Source organism: Oryzias melastigma, linkage group LG4 (assembly GCF_002922805.2).
Source record: "Oryzias melastigma strain HK-1 linkage group LG4, ASM292280v2, whole genome shotgun sequence".
In the NCBI taxonomy this organism is placed as follows: Eukaryota; Metazoa; Chordata; class Actinopteri; order Beloniformes; family Adrianichthyidae; genus Oryzias; species Oryzias melastigma.
This window is the reverse complement of record NC_050515.1, coordinates 24,342,546-24,366,424: the sequence shown is the minus strand read 5'-3', so window position 1 is coordinate 24,366,424 and position 23,879 is coordinate 24,342,546. Positions and strand designations below refer to the sequence as shown.

The 23,879-nt window shown below is 37.6% G+C and overlaps 1 protein-coding gene across 1 annotated transcript in view; it reads left to right on the top strand.

Annotated features, from left to right (window-relative positions):
• The window catches only part of LOC112150722 (inactive N-acetylated-alpha-linked acidic dipeptidase-like protein 2), a 321,270-nt gene that overhangs the window by 13,380 nt on the left and 284,011 nt on the right, over positions 1–23,879 (top strand). Inside the window, exons 2-4 of the mRNA XM_024279192.2 lie at positions 2,651–2,827; positions 3,095–3,257; positions 6,357–6,518. Coding sequence (XP_024134960.1) covers positions 2,659–2,827; positions 3,095–3,257; positions 6,357–6,518 — 494 coding nt within the window. The 5' untranslated portion in view covers positions 2,651–2,658. The remainder of the gene's footprint in view (positions 1–2,650; positions 2,828–3,094; positions 3,258–6,356; positions 6,519–23,879) is intronic.

Sequence of the window (23,879 nt, the reverse complement as noted above, 5' to 3'; positions counted from 1 at the left end):
TGGAAATTCTTGGAATTAAAAAAAAAACAAACGTTTGGAAATGACACTGTTTCCATTAAATCATAATTTTGCGATAAATCACAAACCAGCTCATGCGATAAGTCATTAAAAACACGGCGATGAACGACAACAAGTATGTTTTTTATTTCATTCACTGAAAGGGAGCATGTGGGTGACGTCACATCTCTGTCTGGAGCGCGTGCAGCGCAGCTCGACACAGAAGAGAGACAAGTCCGTTCTGCGGTTAAATGAAAAAGCAGCAAATAAGCATCTGGACCTTTTTTTCTGTCTGAAAACACCACAACATAAATTCAAGTTTCTGTCACGGCGCTCGCGCTCACGAGACTTCAGGCTCCAAGCTGCAAAAGTGCGTCTGTAATGAAGCGATGAGGAAAGGAGGAGGAGCTGCTGCGCGATTCTGTATGACCCGCAATTTATAAAGCGCTTTGACGCTACGGGACTTCTCTGTGCGCCGGCTGTGCAGCGCTCAGATCAGACACTTCATACCGAGAAGCGCATTTATTTAGAAAAAAGTGTTTCAGCTTTGCGAAAAATGTCTATTTCCTTCTGTAAGCGCAATTTCTTTTTTCGAAAAATGTCAGTTTTTTCGAAACTGTGGTGTTTCCATTTGGATAATTTATTATCCAAATTCCAATTTGCGAAATTTCAGAGTTAATGGAAATGCGACTATTGATTATCTCGTTAAGGAGAAAACTATTTAAAAAAAGAAAAATAGTGGGACAGGCTGTTTTTTGGCTTCAGAAATAATGAACATAGTGTGTGGCGACCCGGGGGTTAGCCCCGCCTTCAGCTCCTAAGACTCATGGGAAGTGGGAAATCTGGGGTGTGTTACATTGCTCACCATGAGTGAGGGAGCTGTGAGCAGAAGTCACCTTCATACTGTTTGGCTGTTCATGTGTGTTTAAAATAAATGGGTGTTGATGATGGAATTGAGAGTACGCAGTCTGCTTCGTGGTCTTCTTCTGCTTGACACTGTTCGGGCTCATGCGATGTACAGGGCACCGACGTTTCTCCTCCCCAGACAGTGAAAGGGTGACTCGCCTTTTGAGTCCCTGCTGCGTCCCTGCTACCATTGACATACCAGTTGAGTCGTTACAATATACCTTTAAGATATTTCAACTTTTAATCCTTTATGAAGGCAGGTGTGATTTAAAAAAATCGCATCACAATAAAATAAAATTTTCGAGCAGCTCACAAGTGAATTGTGCCATTTTTAGAAGAGGCCTGCGGGCGACTGATGTGGTGCTCGCGGGCGACAGGTCGCCCGCGGGCGACGTGTTGGTGACCCCTGGTGTAAACAAAGGGATGATGGGAAGTGAGGGCAGGTTTACACCACCCACTTGTTCAAAACTCAGAAAGGAATTCCTAATAAACTGCTGCCGCCCCACAGACACTGTCTCAGTTTTTGGAAATAAATTAGCCAAAAACAGTCTAATCATAATTAAAAACCACTGGGAATGCAATTACAATAGATCTGAAGATAATCAAAGTGGGACTTAAAGTGTTAGGTCATTGATTATAGATAATCTTGACCAATCCAGTGCTTTATAATTGTTTTACTGAGTCCACATTAACCATTTGTTGGAGCAGCTTTTTAGTAAGGCAGGCATATGGTAGAAGCTCCAAACACAGGGAATCTGAATTACTTCTGTATGTACTTGTAGAGCTCTGTATTCCCTTCACATGTTCAAAGGTAGACTTCAAATACATGTCATAAGACTGACCTTACCTCAAGCATATAGAGCAATGTACCCTGGGAGGGGCCGGCGACCTGTCCTTGCTATACCCTGCCTTTGGCCTGAGGCAGCTGGATGGATAGATGGATGTGCCGTGAGCGTAACAAATATTTGATATATTAAAACCAATGCCAGTCAAAGCTTTAAATTGGACATTTTTCTACCTGTCATAGAGGGCTTCAAAAAATCTCCCCAATACAACAAAATAGACCAAACTGAAGCCTAATAACCACCAGGATGGTTGAACTGATTGACACAGCACATGTTCTAGAAGGAAACATGAACCCTGAGGTCCTACTAATTAAATGCTTTAATTAGCTGTCATTGTGCTAAAGTCTGACAGAGTAATTAATTTTAAGCTCATGAAAAACCACAAAAAAAAAACACTGTGTGACATTCAAGAAGACCAATCAAACAGCAGTGGAGGAAGGTGATAACATTTTTAATTGTGTAGGACCGCCCCTGGATGAGATAACTGACAAATTGCTTTTCACTCTGAATTTTTGTCCTAAAAAACACGGAAATCAGTACATTGTAAAACATTCTGCTGTTGCTTTCACAATAGATTCAAAATAAAAAGTTAATTGGAAAAAAAGAGTCAATTGAAATGGCATTGCTTTTAAATAGATTTGTTAATTGGAAATGCATTTTCAAAGTTGACAGCTAATTTGTAGATTGCAATGTCAACAAAGAATTGAATTCCAAGTCCAATTATTTATTGTTTCCTGGTTTTTAGACTAATTTCCTGGATAATTTGGTCAAGTCAGTTTTTCCTTTGGTTTCTCTTTCTTGGAGGGAGATCACTAAAGACAAGAAAGTGTTACTGTTTTGCCAATGCACTCAAGGATCTGAAGATTGTCTAACACATGGAATGTGCTCTCCATGTTTTCCAGGTGTTATCATGGCATACAGCAAAGTATGTGATGTGCAGGGGGGAGCACTTGACGGGGAGGCTCTACACTGCCCTGAGGCTTTGGATCTTGACTGGAATCTTGACAAGGATGGGGTGCAGGAATCAGGGCCAAGCATGGACCATATGCAGATGCAGCATGTTGAATGTCCAAGATCAGGTTAGCACGAGAAACAAACTGGAGCGCATTAGAAACCAAGTGATCATTTGTGCACAGAAGGACTTCTCAAAGTCAGATACCTGAAAATAGGATACCCTAAGCTTATTGAGTTTTATTGTATTGATTAAAACATGAAGTACAGATACTTTCTTCTTTCTTTCAACAAACCAGTACTATTGTCTTTACTTTTATGTCCCTTTAGGGGTTCTGTATCTTTGTCTTTTAATATCACAAGTTTGTGTGTTACCACATCAATGCCATAACCAGTTTCAGACCGTGGCCCTGATCATGAGGTGATGGAATCCGTCCAGCCATCAATTTCCCCACATGGACGCTTCGAAAGACTCCAGGAAGATCCCAACTACAATTCCCGCTTCACTAGGGCTCCAGGCCACAAAGAACAAAGACAGCTACAGTGTTTCACTCTCAGGTATTTCATGGCTCCTTGGAACAGACAACATTTACAACATGCAGAAATTAGGGGGGAAAGTATCAAGCAGGTGCAATGTGGCCTTGATAACAAAATATTCTTTGCCATCATTTCTTTTTATTATTATTATTTATGCACAAATGCCATGCCACCGCACACAGTCAAGCATTCTGTTATTCTGAGAAAAATTCTGACCTAAAGTTACCTCTTTTCAACCAGCATGCTTCTTGCTGATTGAAATTGGCACAAGTATCTCACAGAAGGTGATGTGCACAAATTCCCCTTTTGAACAATATGTGATATGTTCACAATGATTCATAGTGTTAAGAACAAAGTCTTGACTAATGGTTAATTCTGCAATCAAACACTTATAAGTCCTGTTCAATTTTTAACATGTTTGGAGTTCAGGTTCTAGGTCAGGAAGCAGCAACTCCAGGCCTTGAGGGCCGTGATCCTGCATGTTTTCCAACATACCCTTCTCTGGCATGTTTTAATATGCTGGACACTTCAACCAGATAACCAGTCATGAGTAGGGCTGGGATATCATGCAGACACTGTGGCCCTCGAGGCCTGGAGTTGCCTATCCCTGTTCTAGGCATTCTTGAGCCTTATCTACTCTACTGGTGTCTTTTGAACCCTGTGATGCAGAGTCTCCTTTGGACTTCCCCCTTTGAGGTGTGGCCATCATCGAAGTCCAGATTCATAACAATGGTGTTGGTGGTGATCATTTGCTGTTTTTTCCTTTATCAACTTTTCCACACTATCCTCCTCACCCATGTAGCATCATTATTGGCTCTTGATGATGCCCTCCCAGGTTTTTCACAGTAGGGAAAATCTAGTTCTTTTCTTTTTAATAATCATTTTGCACTGTCACTGGTACTTGAAAATATCCAGAAATGGCCTTCTGTTACCATTTTCTGACATGCATTCAGCCACAATTGGCATTTGGAGGTCCTCTGAGAACTCTGACTGTCCTCAAACCAACTGATAGACAGACAGACAGAAAGAGATGACGCCACAGGAAAGCCACATGGCTGGCTTTAGCAAAATAAATAAATAAACTATTAATCTCTGGCAGAAGACATTTGATAATTGCCAACAGAGCACAGACTCTCTGAAAAGCTCGGCTTGATTATAAAACTGTTGAAGATAAAAATAATCCAGATTCTAAAATTATATTTTTACCCAGAGGAGAACTGCTGAGAAAACCTAATTTTCAAACAACGGCTCTACTATTACAGTGAACTATTACAATATTGTAATTTATTAATACAATAAAGGCACAAGAGAAATTCACGAAATGCAGTTTAAAAAATAGATTAAAATGTGATATAGAAAAAAAGAAAAAATCTGTTTTAAAACCATCTTAAATTTCATTTACTGGCAGATATGACATCTAGTATGATGATTTTACTGTTTTCTACAAAAAAAAATAAATAAATCAATGATTCTCTTTGTTTTTGACTTTGACTGAATCTGTGTCAGGAAAAGCTGTGGCATATTTAAGAAACATGGAGTTGTAGACAAAAGCTCAGTCAAAATTATGAATCTAAAGAAAAAAAGAAAACTTTATTTAATGATCACACTTACAAAGAAACAAAAATATACCAATAATATTCTCTCAATAAAACAATTATTTAGATAAAAGTGAACAGCAAGTTGCACAATAAAGTTAATTTCAATCAGTGTTAATTTCAAAAGCAACATATTTTTTATGACCCTCAAGGATACTAACCTGGTTTCTGAGATGATTTTTGAATGTTTTCTATTTAAGCCATGCTGGTGAGCAGCTAACAATAAATAGAAATGTCTAAGACAGTGGTTGACATCTCTTGTGTATTTTTCTATACTTCCCTTATTTTTCAAGGAAACATTATAAATGATTTCTTGGTTTAGAATTTGACCATTTTACATATGAAATATAAAAATTGGGTGGTTGAAATGATTCCTAATAAAAAAATACTATATTTTTCAGAAATGTATATTTTTGCTTTTTCCCTTTGCAATATTAATGACTTTTTAAGTAACAAATTACTTTAAAGCTGTAGAAAACCTATCTAAGAGTTCTTGTAGCTGATATCCTGAGGATGCACACTGAGCAGCATCATCTGCATAGGGGAACTCACAACACACAACTATCTCTTGAACCCTAGTTTTGGCTTTGAGTCTAGACAAGAAGAAGAAGATCCCTTAATCACTGGTAAGCAGTGAAACAGCAATATGGTTTGGAATGTTTTGATACGAACTTCTTAAAACATAGGCAAATTATATGCCAAAGAGAGTAGGAGCTAACACATAGCCCCTGCTTGACGCCTCTGTTGATGGCTGGATGGATGGCAGGATAGGAAAGGCTTCCACTGTTTTGGAGAAACTGGAGAATCGTGTTTTGTTCTCCTACAAGATCAAGCCATGCTTGGGATTTCCTGGAAAAACAAAATGACAAATGAAGAACTCCTCCATGTTACTAGCTCTAAACCTTTGTCATCCTTGTTGAAACTCACTCGACTAACGTGGGTGGGCCACGTCTACAGGATGCTTAGAAGTCACCTTCCAAAGTCCATTTTGCACAGTGTGTTGAAAGATGGCAACAGACCAAAAGGCCGACACCACTTTAGGTAAAAAGATGTTTTGAAAAGAGATATGAAAGACTCCCGATTGACCCTGCTACTTGGAAGGTATATGCGGTAGCAGAGGCAGATGGCAGCCTAGGTTTGCCTCTACATCAGCGTGGATACCCTGTCCAAGCTGATGTAGAGGCAAACCTTGAGAGATTAAAATAAACAACGTGCCTGTCCACCTATTAATGTCTAACCTCATGGTATAGTCGAATACGACTGACCCCTGCTGATGACGAATTGCTTTATAATTAGCAGCTTAAAAAGTAATAGGTTCATGTATTTTGTTCTGAAACTTTTAGATTGAAAAGCCTTTCTTTTGGGGTTATTTTTAATGTTTTGAAATTGCACCGAGACTCCCTAATGCATTTCAGCATCTTCCCTTCATCTTCTTATGAAAAGCATCTTTTCACTTTTTCACTGGCTTCCCTCTTTGTACCAAAACAGCAGGTACACTGTGACCTTCCTTTGCTTTTGTCCACAGATACCTGCTGGCAGGTTTGGTGCTTTTAGTCCTGGGTTTCCTTGTTGGCTGGTTCACCCACACGTCTTCCATCAAACCTCGTCTCCCTGCCCCTGAGAGCTCGGACTTGCTCAAAGAACTGCTGGAAGGAATCAAAGCTGACAAGATAAAATCAATTCAGAGGTAAAATACAAAGTACTCAACGATTATAAAAATATTAACAAACATTGAAAGCCTGAAAGTGGCAGAGGTTGTTCTTGTTGTTCCAATGAAAAAAAAAGTTCCAATGAAATAAACAAATAAAGCCCGATCTCACTATTTTGGCACAAGACGTCATTAGCAAGTGATTGCTCCGACAATCTGTCAATCAAATGTTTTCGAACGTTTGAGGTAGGGCCAGCGGGGGCTCCACATGCTCTTATTGAGGCATCCGATTGTCCGGTTTGCAACTCGAATACCTTAAAAAATAACTAACAAGAACATGTTAAAAAGAGGTGCCAGAGCAAGAATGATTATCCTTGTTCATTTTTCAAGAGGAGCCCATGGGATATTGGCTTTCTGTTTGAAATGCGAGGGGAGAGGGGACGATCAGTCCACTTCTCTTTATGTACTGTCTATGATCAAAACAGACATGGGTGCGGTACCCCAAAGTACCAAGATATTTGCCTCTCTGGTAACACAGTTTCTAAGAGATACTTTGACTAAACTGCAACAATTAAAGCTTACAGTTAGTTTGGCAGGTGGCAGATGGGTATATTGAAAACATTTCAGCTGTTTGAAATCTCTTTGTACTCATGAGCATTGGCGGCTAAGCAAGTCAACAGGTGTTAGATTAAGGTTTTCCCACACTGGTGTATTTATTTATTCAGTTTCTGTTTACATCTTTCTTACCCTTTATTTAAAAGTTGTTTTTTCTTTTCATTTTGATTTAGATATGCTTGTACTAGCTTATCTGGGTTTCTATGCTGGCACACTAGGAAATTGGGTTCTTACTATTCTTTACATACACATATACAGTATATATATATATATATATATATATATACCTTTTTGCGTCATTGGCAATTTTTTTAGTGCAATTTTGCTTGTTTCTTTTCTTTTTCCTCATTTTTTTTAACATACATTTTTTTTTCCTGATTGGCCATTGGCCTTTTCAATCCTTCCAATCCCTGCCCTGCCTCCTGCATAGATTGCATTCAACATTCCAAATCCACACAAGTATTCAATTACAAGCAGATCTATGCTTTCTTTCTAGAAAACTGGATAATATTCAAGCGAGATTTAAATGTGTGAAAATGTTAACATCAATTTAACAAAAAGGTATGCAGTGAGCAAAGAGGCCTTAAACATATATAACAATTGTTAAAAAAAAAAGTTTATTAGTTTGCAAATTTCACCTGTTAAGGGTTATTTTTCAACTTAACTCCTGCAATAAATGAAGAACTATTGTAATGGTCTTTGTAGATTCAGATTGTGGCCTTCAAATCCTTTTTTTATCTGTGTAATACGTTTTGATAAATACACAAAATGCTGGTGTTCTAATGTTTTTTGCTTTCCTCCATCCTTTAAGTTCACTACTATTCGAACTGCTTCTCTTGACTGAAGCACAAAGACTTTGTAGTATTACAGTGATAGTTAAGCTTCTGGATTTGCATTTAACAGGCAGTCACAGGAAATATTTTTCACATGAACAAAAGCAAATTTTGAACCTTGAAAGCACAAAAATGGCTTGAAAGTGCAAACTCTGTACTACTGTCTTTGATAAACGAGCCACTTTGGAGTACTATCATTAGTATCACCTACTTCTCCCCTGTCACTATTTTGCTAAAGTCTCTCAGCAGAATGTGTTTGTTCTTTTAGATCAGTTAAAACTTTGAAAACTAATTTAACATTGTTTCATGTTTAGATGGATATGTGAAAACAATAATAATTTTATATTTTTAACTGCTCTTTGTAAGAATTTGTACTGCAAATCTTATCTTAGGCTTTTTTGTTCATGAAATTGCACAGCATTCTTCATACATCAATGATGGCCTTGCTGAACAGAACTGGTAGTTTGGTGCAGATTTGCTCACACACCAAACCTCTTTGAAAGGAGTCTGTTTCCATGGTTTTACAAGAGCATGTTACTCCACTCTTTTTTTTTACTGTACCAGTAGACACAATAATATAAAACAAGTTTTTTGTCAGTTGTGAAGAGCTATCCACTGCCAACTGCAGAAAAAGCATTTGCAAGCAGTAACTACTCTTCAGTAAATTCACTGCAATATACTGTAGACTCCAGTGGACACACTACAGTCCATGTTCCAGTACTACAGATGCTTTAAATGTGTTCAGCAACACTGAGCTCCTTGATAAAAGTCAAGATGAGACCGCCTTTCCATCTGGAATGCATTTGTCTTGTTACAACAGAGCAAATGTTGAAGAAAATCGGCTACTGTCTGAAACAGACAGACTGAAACTGTCTATGGATAACATTCAACTAGCAAATCCTCTTGGTAAAGATTGGAGATTTCCCAAACTCTGTCCAGTATATTGGTTTCTTGCAAAATTACCTAATACACATTGATGTTATACCTAATCACAGAAGTGATTTTGCTATGCAAACCAAATCACTTTCAACAGTGTGGTTATAAAAAATGTTCTCACCTTTGTTTAAAGTCCAAACCATTTTAGAGGAAGATGACATTTTTATTGTGACAGTGTATCTGATGTTCTGTGCTGGTATAGAATGGGATTACAAAGTTTATATTAGTTTTTTTTTTTTTTTCATTTTTGAGGACACATCTACAAGTTCTGTTCCTGACGTGCAGATCAAATATAAAGGTAGTATAGTTTTGTCTGAGTAAAACATGTTCTCGTAGAATTTTTCTCATGATGAAGGACATATATAAAGAAATGTAAGGATAAAACTGTCTCTGAGTATTTCTCTAATCAAGCTGCAGTGAATTAGGAGCAGATGGACATTTCTATTTGAAAAGGCATTTTTCAATGGCCAAGCCACAAGCTCCCTCCTCTACTCTCTTCCAGTGCATGTACTTTTAAATTTAGACTATTAGATCCATGTATGTCTTAATTTGTTCTTGTCTGAGCTGGTATCTGGATCAAAACTATACAACTGGATATATCCAATATTGCTTGCCATTTTTGTTGCACTGGTAATGATAGGTTGGAGTGTGTGGGGAGCAGGAGAGAGTTAAAGAAGACGGATGATGGCTTTTTAAGACATTTAAGTTGTTGGATTTTGATCAAAAACTTCATAATCATTATTAAAACACTGCTGGGAATGTTTTTTATTTTAAAAAAGGGTCATGGGGGGACTTAAAGCTACTTAAAAAAACAATCTGAAACAAAACTATTAGTGATAGATTGATGCTGAAATTATATCACTAACTGAATGAGGTTTTTATTTTTGTTAATATGGGATCAATTCAACGTTTCTATCAAAAAACAAACAAGCAAGCAAACAAACATAAATAAATAAATAAAAACAGTCTGAGTTAATGTAGTGTTAAAAAAAATTTGTACATACAATGTTGACTTTTTCAACAACTTAAAGGAAAACAGTAATATTCTGTGAAAACCTTTTTTGTAAAATGTGCAAACATGACCAAGAAAAAAAAAAATAAAAAACTAATTAGGATGTCTTACCATGAATGTTTTCTGATGAAAACAGTAAAAAAAAAAGTCTGCTGGGATTCTCCTCAACTGTGGTGTGTCATCAAGCAGTAGGTTGCATCCTTTCTGCTGACTCAAGCAGTGATAAAAGGGACAAACATTCACAGACTGGAAAACAGAGTAAACAAGCCTTTGTGTAAGACAGCCTGGCAGCTCGTTTGATCCCCATTTGCTCTTCCTCTAATCTCACCTGACCTACGATACTTACAGTCTGTACAGTACTTGTCATTTTTCAAAATGGAGCCAACATTTGTTGGGAAAACAGGCAACAAGTTTGGAAAGACATTTAATATATGAAGTCCACCAAACAAAAAGCTCATTTTGGATTCTAGATAATTTTATAATGAAACCCTCTTAAGGAAAACTTTTAAAATAACTAGTTATATAACTTTTAGAATATTTAAAGAATTATCATTGACATTTTTGTTTTCCCCAATGAAATGATTTCACACTTCAATCAACATCAATTTCTACCATTCCTAGGAGGTTTGCGGTGGGGCAAAGAATCATTCTGATGAAGTTGATCTATGTCATGAATAAGCAACATTTATTTTAATCTAATTATGTTCAGCCTGTTGTACTGAAAGTCATGCTAGCCACTACAAATCTGAGGCCTGGTGGGGTCAGCACAGCTAAAAGTCCACAAAGCTAAATCAGGGTCAGACAGGCAGAGGTCAAGCATGATCGTCAAGCTGGTGGAATACTAGTCCAAAGCAAGCATTTTTGTCCGGAACTTCCATCTTTTTCCTTAACCTGCTGGAGCCGCAGGTTTGCGGGGCGAAGGCGGGATACACTCTGGACAGATTGCCGGGTTTCGCTCCCGCGGTGGAGGTCACTCACTTGATATGGAGGCAGAGAGTGAGCCGCTGCGGGGTGTGGTGGCCACTGACTCGGGCTTCATCAAGACATAATTAAAAAAAAAGAAAAAAAAGGAAAAAGGTCTCCTAATTTTATTTTTTTCCCCCTCGGGTTAATATGAGACAGTGATCCTTCAAGCTCAGCCACAGAAACACCATGGTAGTGGCTGTCATACAGACACAGTCCTTTGTACTGGGAGAATCTTTTAATAATCAACTCTTCAAAATAAGTAAACCTTATTTTTCAAAATCATCTGTGTCTTCCATACATTCTAAGTGAGATATCTACAGACACAGTTCCTTATAGCAATCATCCTAAATGCATTAGCTAGTAGCTCCTCCCACATGCGGGCACGGCATCAAGCTCAGGGACACATTTTTGACAGGCGACAACCAGAGAATTTGTTGTGCAACGAAAGAGGGGCGGGGCATGGGAATTTGTTGCGTGAGTCACGTTCTGTGTGAATGCACCTTTAAACTGCAGAGTAGAATTGATATCAAGATTTTATTAGAAATATAAACATTTTATTAAATCTGAGCCAGTTTAAACAATGATACATGACATATAGCAATATAGGCCTATTCTACCCTCCTCAAAGAGCTTTACGGTCACAGTCCTATTCACCCACCCACGCACATTCACACACTGATGGCGGTTCCACTCCCAAACACTGGCACCAACATATAACCACCAGTAGCAATCTGGAGTTCAGTGTGTTGGCCAAGGGCACTTTGAAAAAGATGGGAACCAAACCTACGATTGTCTAATCAGAGGTTAACCACTCTAGATCATGACCACGGCTCCCCCACAATAAAAATGTACTCAACAATAAATAAATGATTTTAAAGTGACACTGTCTTTAATTCTGTTTCTTATTTTAACATACAGACAAACACAGCACAGCTGCCTGGCTTTGTGACCTCTCTAAAGGAGGGAATCAAACTTGACAGAGGTGACAAAGTCAAAGAGGCACATTAAAGGAGCTCTGTGGGACTACAAAGGCTCTTAAGAAATGATGAAAGGGAAGATTATGTTAGCAAAAGGATATTTTTAACACGTTCTACTGGAGGAATTTGTCTCATTTACTTGTAGTTTCACTGCATGCTTTTTCTAGGTTAGGTTGTCATAACTTTTGCATGAACAGAACCATATGTGGTGAAAAACAATCTGTGTTTTTGTGCTTTGGAGAAGAGACTGAAGCTTGTTTTGCCTCCACTTTTGCTTTGTTTCCAGCCTTCCTTTCCCCTTCTGAATAGGAGTGTCGGTGCGAAACATGACAGACATTTTTTTCCCCCTTTTTTCTGTCACCAAAGAAACTTTATGCTACCGATTCTTTTTCAATTTACACTTCAAAGACATGGGAGATGTGAGAGTAACTTTGAGAGAGACTGGATTAAGTTTAAATCCCTAGAAAATGGTTTTTCACTGCTGGCAGTTTGGTCCATCTAATGCTTATCTCTCCTGCTAATTATGCCGGGGTAATAAATTCAGTTTCTGAGCTTCAGGGAGGTATACCAACATGGTTTGCAGGTCTTTCTGTTTGTATGCATGCCGTGTTTTGCAAAATCGCAAGGTAACAACATGAGTTATTAGGAGAGTTGTTAAGATTTTTTTCTTAGATTGCAATTTCTGACCTAATCTTTGAGAAATTCAATGGATATCCTAAGATGTTGACAGTAAAAGAAGATTCCTCTAATCGTCAGATGAGAGATATCTAAACAGGATCACAATAAAGTGAACTTTAGTAAAGTTTGCAGCCTAACAACGGTCCATTGTTTGCATTTAATTTCAAATTTAGGCATTGGAATTGTGGGAATTGCCATGGATGGCATCAAGCTGAGCGGTGCATTGGGAGTTGCTCATGTAAACAAGTCAACAAAGGAGTAAAAGCTGATATGTCTTGGTTGTAGATGTACCAAACATACAAAATAACGTAGAAAAAACAGTTAAAACATTGCACCAACCACTTAAGTTCCAGGCTGCTGCAACTGCATGAGCCAGCATGACCTCAGACAGATTGTGTCAAAGAGCATGGAGATTGATGGTAATTACTAGGGTAGTTAATGAATTGCTTTAGTAATTTATGTTTAATATTCACGGAAACGTAAAGCATACTATAAATGTCTTAGTAAACAAGATTTTCTAAGTTTTCTTATTCTCTTATTTTCTCTTTAAGGTCTCAAGAGAGCAAATGTATATTTAGCTCTGAGTAAATGTTTCACGTGAAATAAAAAAGACAAAAAAGGTTTTGTTCATCCTCTTAAAATGACCTGTCAAGAGCATCAGTCAGTCATTTCTCAAACCTGAAAGGTTGCTCTTAAGGATATTTTAAGGCACCTATGTCAGAATGAATAATTTACTTTTTTCAAACTTTTTTGTCAAAGTGTTACCTTAATCACGAGATATGCACACTTTTATAAAAGAGTGTGTTTTTTACTGTAAAGATCTGCGAGGAAAAAGAACAGAAACGTGAAATTACTCACTTTAGCGTTCAACTATGATTATGTTTTTAAATGAATGGGAAGAGACAGAAAATGTACTCTCTTTAAAACATTTTAGATATATATATTTTTTAACAAACTTCAAGTTTGTTTTGTGGAGCCAATATTTTTTTTTTTTCGTCAAAAAAAAGAAAAAAACAATAAGAGGATAACTAGGATAACACAAATGTTTAACTCCTCTAAAAAGTTGTAAATTGTCAAGATTAATGAGACAGTGCAACATTTTTACATTTATTTTAACTGTTTTCAAATGAATAAACAAATGTTCATGATTTTTTTTAAATTGACTCGTACAAGTAATATATTTAAAGAACAACTAACCCATGGTTTACGCGTTAGTTATTTTTGGTATCTTCTTAAAGAACCAAAGTCCTCTGTGAAGGTGTACGCATGCTTAGAGAAGTCTGACAACAGGAAGTACATTAACATATATGATGTTGGGAGTGGGGTCATCTAGGCCCCACAAGACAGCGTGCTGAACTTTTTTTTTTTCCAAGGATATTTTTAATTATTATTTATTTATTTATTTTTTTAATTTTCCTGTCCACCTTCATTCACATCTATTGTGGGATGGATAACACGTCAATGTGAGGCTTTGGTCACCTGGACCCCATAAGATAGCACAAGGGTTTTTAATCATGGCGTCTTTCTGACATGCAGGATGTCTTGTTTGTCCCTATCATGCTGATCAGACATGAAAAATCTCTCAAAAATGGCAATTATTGTCACATGACACAAGGCAGGTCTGCAGGGGTATCACTATCATCTCCACTTATAGAAAAGAAACTGTAAGCTGTTCTAATGCTCACAGTGGAGCAAAAAGTTCCTTGTTAATTTTATAGGTTTTCCCACCTTGAAAAAATTGGAAGTTTTTAACCTCATGGTAGTTTAAAATAGTGCTGTCAATTGATTTAAAAAATCAGATTAATCACAATTTTGGGTTGTGATTAATCACAATTAATTACAATGTTTTACGAGGAAAATTATAAGCAACAATATGCAGCTTTTGTACCAAACAGGCCAGAGAGAAAATGTTTCCCATTTATTGTCTGAAATGTTTACTTTTCTAAACTCAGAAGTGTCATTTTTGAGTACAAAACCCATCAACAGTAAGTTAGGCAGAACTCTAAAGAATTTTATGTCTGCAGTATTACTCCAAGAAAACAAAGATGCCGACATATAGCCATAAAAACAAACATTGCGTCTCTGTACTTTAAATGGTCTAGGTGAATATTCTATTCTGATTGACTGCTCAGTGTGGATGCACACCTAAAAAAAAAAGTTCTGGTCACTTTGTTCTATATGTGCAGCAGGCTTCTTCTAAACACATTTTTTTCTTCATCATCTGGTCAAAAACAAGCAGTGAGAGGTGAACTTTCTCTTTGCACTGATGCTTTAAGTTATCTTGACAATCAGCATATATATCGCTTTCCTTTTCCGCTGGAGTCAAGGTTGCTGCCGGCTCAGTGACACATTGTCGTGTTAACATGACTACAGGCTGCATTACCTATCATATAGTCCATCTTTTGTGAAAAAGTGATCTAAACCTAAAAAATAACAAGAGTAAAGTACTAAAAATCGATTGAATATTTAATTCTTTTGTAAGTGACCATGTTATAAGCGAGATAGTACCCGACAAAGTGTGCAGTATCAAAAATTATGGAAGCCTGAACCGGCAGAAGACTGTTACTTTGGGAAGTATAATTAACGTAAATTATTAACGTTGATCAATATCAACATGCTATTATTTATATATATATTTTTTTTTTCAGTAGTTGCTAGACAACTCTCTTCAAAGGTTCTCTATGGGTCTATAGGTCAGTGAACTTGCTGGGCCAACCCATAAGCTTGATATGCTTCCTCTTCAGTCATTCCTTGGTTACCTTGGCTGTATTTTTGAGTCATTATTCTTCTGGAAGACCCACCCATTATAAGCCACCAGGAAAAGGAAAATGGATCAAATACTTATTTCCCCCGCAGTACCAGACCACACATATAAACATGTATAGTGGAAAAATTGTGTTTCCAACCAGTGCTCATCAGATGACTAAAAATACAGTAACTTTGACCAAAAAACCAGCTCATTTCCTCTGGTTCTCTTACTTTTGTGTAAACAATTTCTGTCTATTCACCACACTATATTTAACCCGCACATAATTTCAAAATTTTTCAGGATTTAGTTTTCTTGACAAAACAAGAGAGACCAACACAATAGTGTCAAACTCTAAAAAGAATTTGTACAAAGACTTGTCTGTTTATTCACATTTACAGTACCTTTATACTGCCATCCAGTGCATTGTGGGTCATAGATGGTTACGCGTATTATCAAAAAGGCTGAAGGACTTTAGAATACTTCTGCTGATCAATAAACTAACAGCTGCTTCCTTCCGTCTAAAAACAACAGTTTCTGAAGGCAAAAGTCCAATAAACTCCTTCAGACCAAAGCGTAAATACCTCATGGCCTAAATTTCCTTCTCTTTTTTTGAAGCTTCCGAATGCTTCTTTGTAGTCTTTCCCAAGATGAGCTTTGTCTTTTGTTTGAACTCTGGAAAGTTTTGATTTGGGATTAACTGTGAGGTGAAGTTAATTACAGATTTCTTAGGTTAGTAATTAAAGTTGGTTGCAGAAAGAAAAAAAAAAAATAGCTCTCTTGGTGTGCCCTTCATGGAGTTGTCCTCATGACAGCCTGTTTCATCACAGCTATTGAAGGTTTTGCAATAAAGCGTCGAAAGTTCTTCACAGACAGACTTCTGTGACTTTGAAAACAGAGATACGCTTCTTTACTAAAACAGCCGCTGGAAACGTAAATCACAACACTGGATACTTTTGCTGTAAGTGCAGAGTGATAGGCAATAAATAAGGATTGATTATAATTAACAAAAATTGGGATAATATGAATAAAAGACCAAAAATGAGTCAGAAGTTCACTTCTAGCTAATAGAGTTAATGTGACAATATTGTATTGTTTGCTGCCAAGCACCAACGACTGTTGCTGCACAATATTTTAAAAGACAGATGCAAATGATCTGAACAAAAGGGTGAAAATTAAGTTTCAAAGAAGCTTCTTAATGTTAAATAATGTTCAAAAACAGAACAGGGAAAGCCTCTTACCGGAGAGACATGACAGCTAATATGTTTAAATACTTTGAGGTGTATCAACATGTACATGTATACATAAATGATGCTGTGAGATTATGCAGATATGCATAATTGTGCAGTTGTCTTGAAAAAATGTAAGAAAAAAAATCCCTCCAGAACAAAAAAGTAATAATAATAATAACATTTTTTGCTTGTCATATTTTTTATGACATCTTCAAAGGCAGTTTTTACCATTTCTTCTGTTGCCTTTTAAACTAAACAGTATTGGTGCTAGAAAAATCTGTAAAGGTTAATTTACTTTGTTAGTCTTGCAATTAAGAAATGCAAGGAATGACGTGAAAAAAAATATAAATTATAATGGCATTGTCGATAAGTCCTTTACCGTTGAGAGCGAAACTGCGGTGTTCACAACTGACGCGGCAACACACCTTCAAGTGACTTCTTGAAAGGTCATTGTCTACACAAGTGCATTTCAAGTTTTCACGTTCAAAAATCTCATGTACATGCGTTGCTAAATAAGTTGCTAAACAGTTTTTGGGCTTGATGTACAAAAGTCGCGCCCACGGAACACACATTGAAAGTTAAATTTGTTTATTTGGTAGTGACTTATGGATGGCATCCCTTTTAATTCACAGAAGTGCTAACCATTCAAAAATTGACCCCGAAAATAAGGATTTCATAATAACGATTTGTAACAGGCCAGAATTATATGACAGGAAGGCCTAATTAAAATTCTTCCCTTCTCCCATCCCCTATATTTAAACCTTTAGAAACGGAGAGTTATGGAAAAATAGTGTCTCAGATTTTGGACATCACCTTCATTCGATGTTACCAATAGTCACCAGTTAGCTAGCGTTAATGCAGAGAATATACATAACAACAGCAGTTTTATACCTTTAAAAAGACACGTTACAACAAAAAGTCATTACTTACATTTAAATATAAACCTCTGAGCGTGAAGAGATTCGTTTCACGCTGTGCTGTGGAACCCCCTCACGAGGGATGGGTCTGTATCCCTCCGCTTGGAGGGGAGGATAATAAAATGTATATTTGGGACACCACTTGCATTTCACAAGCCGCTTGAAAAGGAGGGGTAGGGTAAAGGGAAGAAGTCAGATTGGGCCTTACCCTAACCTCACACGATTTGCAGCGATTGCAGAGGTCGGACGAGATTGTCTGCAGTGGGATTTCCTCTTGCACTTTTAAAGTTACGTTAAGACTGCGGCGCTCGCATCAGCACCATAATGCTAGGCATGGGAACCCAGGGTGAGTTTTCTGTATATTGGAATAGAACTGTGAGAAAAAAAAAATCACTCCACTTCCACATTTCGCGGTTGTAGAAGAAGAAGGGCAGTCTACCTCTAATTGGAAAATTAGGGGTTCGGTTCCTGTCCTGGCCAGGACACAAAGTGTGTTTGTGTGTGAATGGGACTGTGACTGTAAAGTACAGTGGGCCGTTCAAGATGGTGGTAAAAGCACTATATAAGTGTATGCTATCTACTATTGTGCTGGGATTTTTCTGTGTTTGCATGTTCTCCCTGTGCATGCATGGGTTCTGGCTTCCTCCCACAGCCTAAAAGCATACTACACAGGTTAATTGGTTAGTCTAAAGCAAGGGTCTCAAATTCAGTTTACCTTGGGGCCACTGAAGGCAGAGTCTGGCTGGGCTGAAATTTGTGCCAAAAATATGTTTTTGCATCCACTGTCTATGTGTTTGGTCTATTTTATATGTCTACTGAACAAGTTTATGGAACATTTGTACATGTCTTTGCACTACTAAGCAATATCTTCTGTGTCCTGTAAAACGACAGGTGCTTAAAATGTTAACAACTGTTGCCAAGGACTTTTCTGACAGCCAGATCCAACGTCAATAGCAAATGCAAAGTTTTAAGCATAAAGCTGAAACATCACAAAGCACCCCACATTTGCCCAACAGTTGCCAGGAGAGGCTCTGGTGTCACTGCAACACTGAAAGGGATATAGAGGGTAACAAAAATGGATGGATGGCATTTCACACCAAGCCTCTTCCAAATGGAGGTACATGTGCTAGTATCAGGTAGCAGCAGTCCAGTGTGTGAACTATAGCCTTTTACTAAAGGAGATGAGAGCCTTCATTCTTGGTCCTCCACAAGTCCAACACACAGTTGAGTCTGTTAGTGATAAATCCACATGGTGGGTTGCTGATCAATACCAGCTCCTTCAGCTTCCTCCTCAGACTCAATGTCGTGTTTATGGAAGTAATTGTCAGTGGGTTTGACAATATTTTTTGGTAAAAAAAAAAAAGATAACAATAAAGAAAAAATCTGTTGTTTTCAGCAGAGTCATTTTATTCTCTTTCTGCTTCTGGTGAACTTTAAAGATCATAAATCCAGATCTGTAGAACCGTGACAGAAAATCGTTGTTGGGTGAGATCTGTTTGGCTGGATAAAAATCTCACGCTGTTAATTGCAAGGAATGCACAAGGATTGCTGAAGTGCACTTTATAGTCTGTGGTGTTGGTTTTATTAATCCAGTCTAGTTTTGACAATTTAAAATATTGGGTAATAACAGTGAAAGACTTGGTAGTTCTTTATTTGTGTTCCTCTACATTCACTTGTTTTATTAGTAAAAAAAAATCTGACGTTGTACAAACTAGATTAGAAAATGATTTAAGGTTCACTGCGGTTGTTTTCTGGTCTGTTTCCCTTCTAGATTTAAAAAACATCCAATTTCACTTGTCTGCCCTGTGTGTACTTGTTTTGAATATGTTACTCCTGGCACTTGTCTCTTTTTGTTCTGTCCAGCAGCTCGCCACACGGTATGAGAGGCTGAGTGTGGTATCGTACCAGACAGCTTTATCTGTCCTTTTTGTTATCTGAGCCCCTTTTTCTATTTACTTTGTCTGATTTTATTTGTTTTACCTTAAGCTCAGGCAGAACAAAGGCGAAGGGTAGAAACCAGGGGCAGGTGGTGGACAAAGAGTTTGAGGAGAGAAGGAAAAAAATGACAAGACATAAAAAATAGCAGGTAAAGGCATGTTATTTCCAACAGTCTGACACTGAATGGCTGATTTCAGGAAAAGCAACTAATAGCTGGAAATGTCAGGACTGAAAGAAAGCACTGAGGGATTGATCATGGCTGCACTGGGGCAGGTTCTGTGTACAAAATCAGTATAAGCCAGGATTTAGCTCACTATGGCTTATTGGTTTAGGTTGTATAGAAACGCACCTGACACAATATAGTAGAAAAAAAAAAAAGAAAAAAAACAATAGGTAGGTATTGATGGAAGGTTCTGCCAGCCACGAAGAACATGTAAACCCTAAAAATAATGCGGTTTATTTTGGGTAATCCATCTTACTACAGAACAGAACCAATGACTATGGACATGATGTAGCAGTTGTTGAAAATGGGGTGAGAATTTAAGTTACATATTTTAAATTAATTCAATTTCTGCTCTGGATTCTTTTTTTTCTTTTTGAGTGGGCCGAGCCAAGACTTTTCAATGTGTGGTAATCTCAGTATTTGCCAAAATGATGGAATCTTTCTCATTGATTATGCTACCGGCCCAAACCCTACTTTAAAATCTCATCACACAAAGCATGATGGATTACTACTTTAAAATACTTTAAATCCACAATATATTAGAAAGTATTTTCTCTAATAGCATAAAATCCCTTTCCAAGTAAAACCAAATCACATTAAATAGTCATTCCATTTGAACAAAAACTATTTAGAGAATGACATTTTCGCCAAGATGGTTTTTGTCAAAGAATATATAATCAACTTCAGGATATGAGTTGAAGCTAAAATCATTTTTAGCAACTGAAAAAGAAACAAGCATTTTTCGAGGGTGTACCCTGCCTTCAGCCAACAGTAGCCAGGTTTGGGTCTGACAGCCGTATGACCCTGTAAGGGCAAAAACTGCCCTCTCTCTCTCTCTCTCTCTCTCTCTCTCTCTCTCTCTCTATATATATATATATCAGGGTCAGGAAACAATAAAACAAAAAAATGAAAGCAAACTAATCGCAAACCTACGGAGTCCCTACTGAGAAATCGGGAAGATAGAAAATTAAAGTAAAACTTAGTAACTGCTGCGCACCACTTAGTATCTTGTGCGCACCATTTACTAAGTTGTGCGCACCACTTACTACGCACCATGCCTCGTATCTCCGGGCCGAAGAGCTGCTCTTCCTCTGGGATTCTCCTCTATGTTCGGAGCTTCAGAGCCTCCAGAACATGTGAAGCTAAAGAATCAGTCTCAGATCTTAGAGGAACTTTTTATTATTACTTTTCCTTGCTTTGTTAATTGACAACAACTGTCGGCACGCTACTGTGTTGCCTTTTAGTGTTTTCCTCCTTGCTGTGCGCGCTGCTTCCTTCAAGTGGAGAAAAAATCTCTTCATGTTGATCAATGCTCCAATGTTCTCCAATAAATGTTTTATAAAGCAGATCAGAAGTGTTTTGATGAGTTTGGGTCGGTAACGGACATTCTTCAGCTGCGTGGGTCGGGGGAGAGGAACTGGTGTGTGTTTGTGGGGGTGTGGGTGCGTGTGTGTCTGCAGTCCTCAACCCCCATGAATAAGGGAAATACTGTATGTTAAGAATGTATTATTCTTTGCAAGAAGATTGCGGGTGTTGTGAAATAAGTGTGCGTGCTTTAAACTGTGCGTTTTAGCTCGACGTGTGGAGAAGAGGGCTGGGAAAGAGACAGTTGTTGTCAATTGGCAAAGCAAGGAAAAGTAATAATAAAACGTTCTTCTAAGATCTGAAACTGATTCTTTAGCTTCACATGTTCTGGAGGCTCTGAAGCTCCGAACACGGAGGAGAACCCCAGAGGAAGAGCAGCTCTTTGGCCCGGAGATACGAGGCATAAGTGGTGCGCACGAGTTAGTAAGTGGTGCACACGAGATAGTAAGTGGTGCGTACAAGACAGTGATTGATTTTTTTTTTTACTTAATTTTTTTTTACAATGTCCCTTTAGGGGTTCCATGCTAACCTGTAAAAAAAATAAGTGATTTTCTTTTTTATGTTCCAGTATTTGCCAGCCACTTATCTGTAATCCCAGTATGAAATCACATACAAAACTGTACATTTAGAATGTTTATTTTTAATTATAGCTGTCAATTGTTAAGAATACTCAATCAGATTAATCATATGTTTGGATTGTGATTAATCACAATATTTGCAATGTTTTACAAGGAATATTGTATGACAATATGCAGCTTTTGAACAAAAACAGGTCAGAGAGAAAATGTTTCCTTTATTTTTATCGTCTGAATTATGTGTTGACCCAGCGATGCCTTAATGTTACCGTGACAAAACCCCTAATAATGGATCAAAAATCTAAACCGAGAAACATAACAAGAATAAAGTACTGAAAACAGATTTAATATTTATTTCCATTGTTAGTGGTATAAGTGGGATAACACTCAACGACATGTATTATTGCATACCGTGGGAACCTGAACCATCCAAGTGGAAGACTGTTTTCTTTGCAAGGTGTAATTAATTTGCATTGTAAATATTGACGCGTTAATTATTTTTTATTAATCACATGTGTTAAGGCGTTGATGCCTGCGACTAATATATAAACACACACACACATAGATATCATAGACTGTAGATATACCAATTAAACTCTGTTTTCATGTTTTTTTTTTTTAACATAAAAGTGCAAATAGTGCTGGGAAAATCTGTCAGCACACCAGAAAATGAATACAGTACACCATTTGTTCCAGATGTGTGTATTTTTTAACATTAGTTGTTATGTGAAACATGATTTTCCATATAGTGGAGTTTGGAGTGTGACTGTTTGAGGTTGTGGACAGGTGTCTTTGATCTAGATAACAAGTTCAGACGGGTGCAAATAATACAGGTAACGAGTGGAGAGAAGAGGATCCTCTAACAGAAGATGTTACAGGTCTGTGGGAGACAGAAATCTTGCTTGTTTGTAGATGACCAAATAATTATTTTCCACCATAATTTACAAATAAATTCTATAAAAATGTGATTTACTGGATTTTTTTTCTCATTATAGTTGAGGTATACCTATGATGAAAACTATAGGCCTCTCTCATCCTTTTTAGTTGGAGAACTTGCGCCACTGGTGGCCGACTAAATCATTTTTTGACCCTCTGTAATCTGACGATAAATGTACACAAAGAAAAAAAAATCAAGAAAATTAGGAGAACATGAGAATAGACCGTTATCAAGGAGTGAAAACACCAGTTAAAAGCTCCCAAAAACCACTTTTATTGGAAAATCTGACTTTTCAGTTGTGTTTTTTAAAGTGTTTCAGAAAATTTAAATATTTATGTATATTGTTGCTACTCCACCCAATACACAATTTCTACATTTTGTATGACATGAAACACCCAGCATTCATTATGTTTGACAATATGCTGTCCTAAGACGTGGGGAGACAGACGCATGTCAGGGTTGTGCATGCTCTTGAGTTGAGAGCTGTGTTTGGTTCAGATATGACAGAACAGTAAGCCGTGAATTAACAGGCTGTGCAGCCAATCAGCCAAGAGCGTGGCTGAGGGCGACCATCACATCGGCTGAGTGGGGCTGATTGGTGTTATCTGCCATCAGAACACATGTCTCTGCTGCCCGTCATGTTGATTTAGACCTACATCAAACCAGTCGCCTTGATAGCTGCAGATGAGTTTGACATGCTGCCGTAAATTGCTAGAAGGAAGGCAGATTGTGGTTGAGTTCACTCCTTTTTTAAATTTATTTATTTATTTTTTTCACTCTAAGTGAAAGTAGGTTCCAAAGTTTTCCAGTAATTAGCCCCCCATTCCGCCTTTTTAGAAGCACTTGGAATTTCCCTGGTGTAATTAATGCCCTCAACCACGAGCGGGGCATAAATAAACAAAAACGTTGGTGAAGCCGTTTTGCACAGCTCAGTGCAAATTACAGTAGAAACTCATTTATCTGAAGCCAGTGGGAACAGAGGCTGTTAGGATGGCTTAGACTCAGTCACTCATCCAGATGGTCCCATTAGTAGACTGTGGACCGCTTGGTAAACACTTGAGTCAACGGCACAAAACTGTTTTTTTTTTTCTTTTTTTCACTGTGCAATGGGTCGCATTTAGATGATGTCGCCATTTTTGGCAATCCTTTGATCATATCCAGAATATTTTTCCCCGATATGCTTTTTTTTTTTTAAATGTATATGCAGTCCAGCCATGTTTTCAGTAAAAATGTTGTGGATGTCATCTTCTGCTTGCAACTTCTGCCAATCCGGCTTCCTAACATAATAGTGGGTTCACAATGCTGACTTTGAGGCATCCTCATGAATGATTTTCTCCAGCATCTCTTTTTTATTATTCAGATTGAACCTCAAAGGCGTTAATCCATTTTCCAATATGCCCCCATTTACTCTTCCTGTCTCCTTCATGTGAGAAAATCTGACCATCTTCTC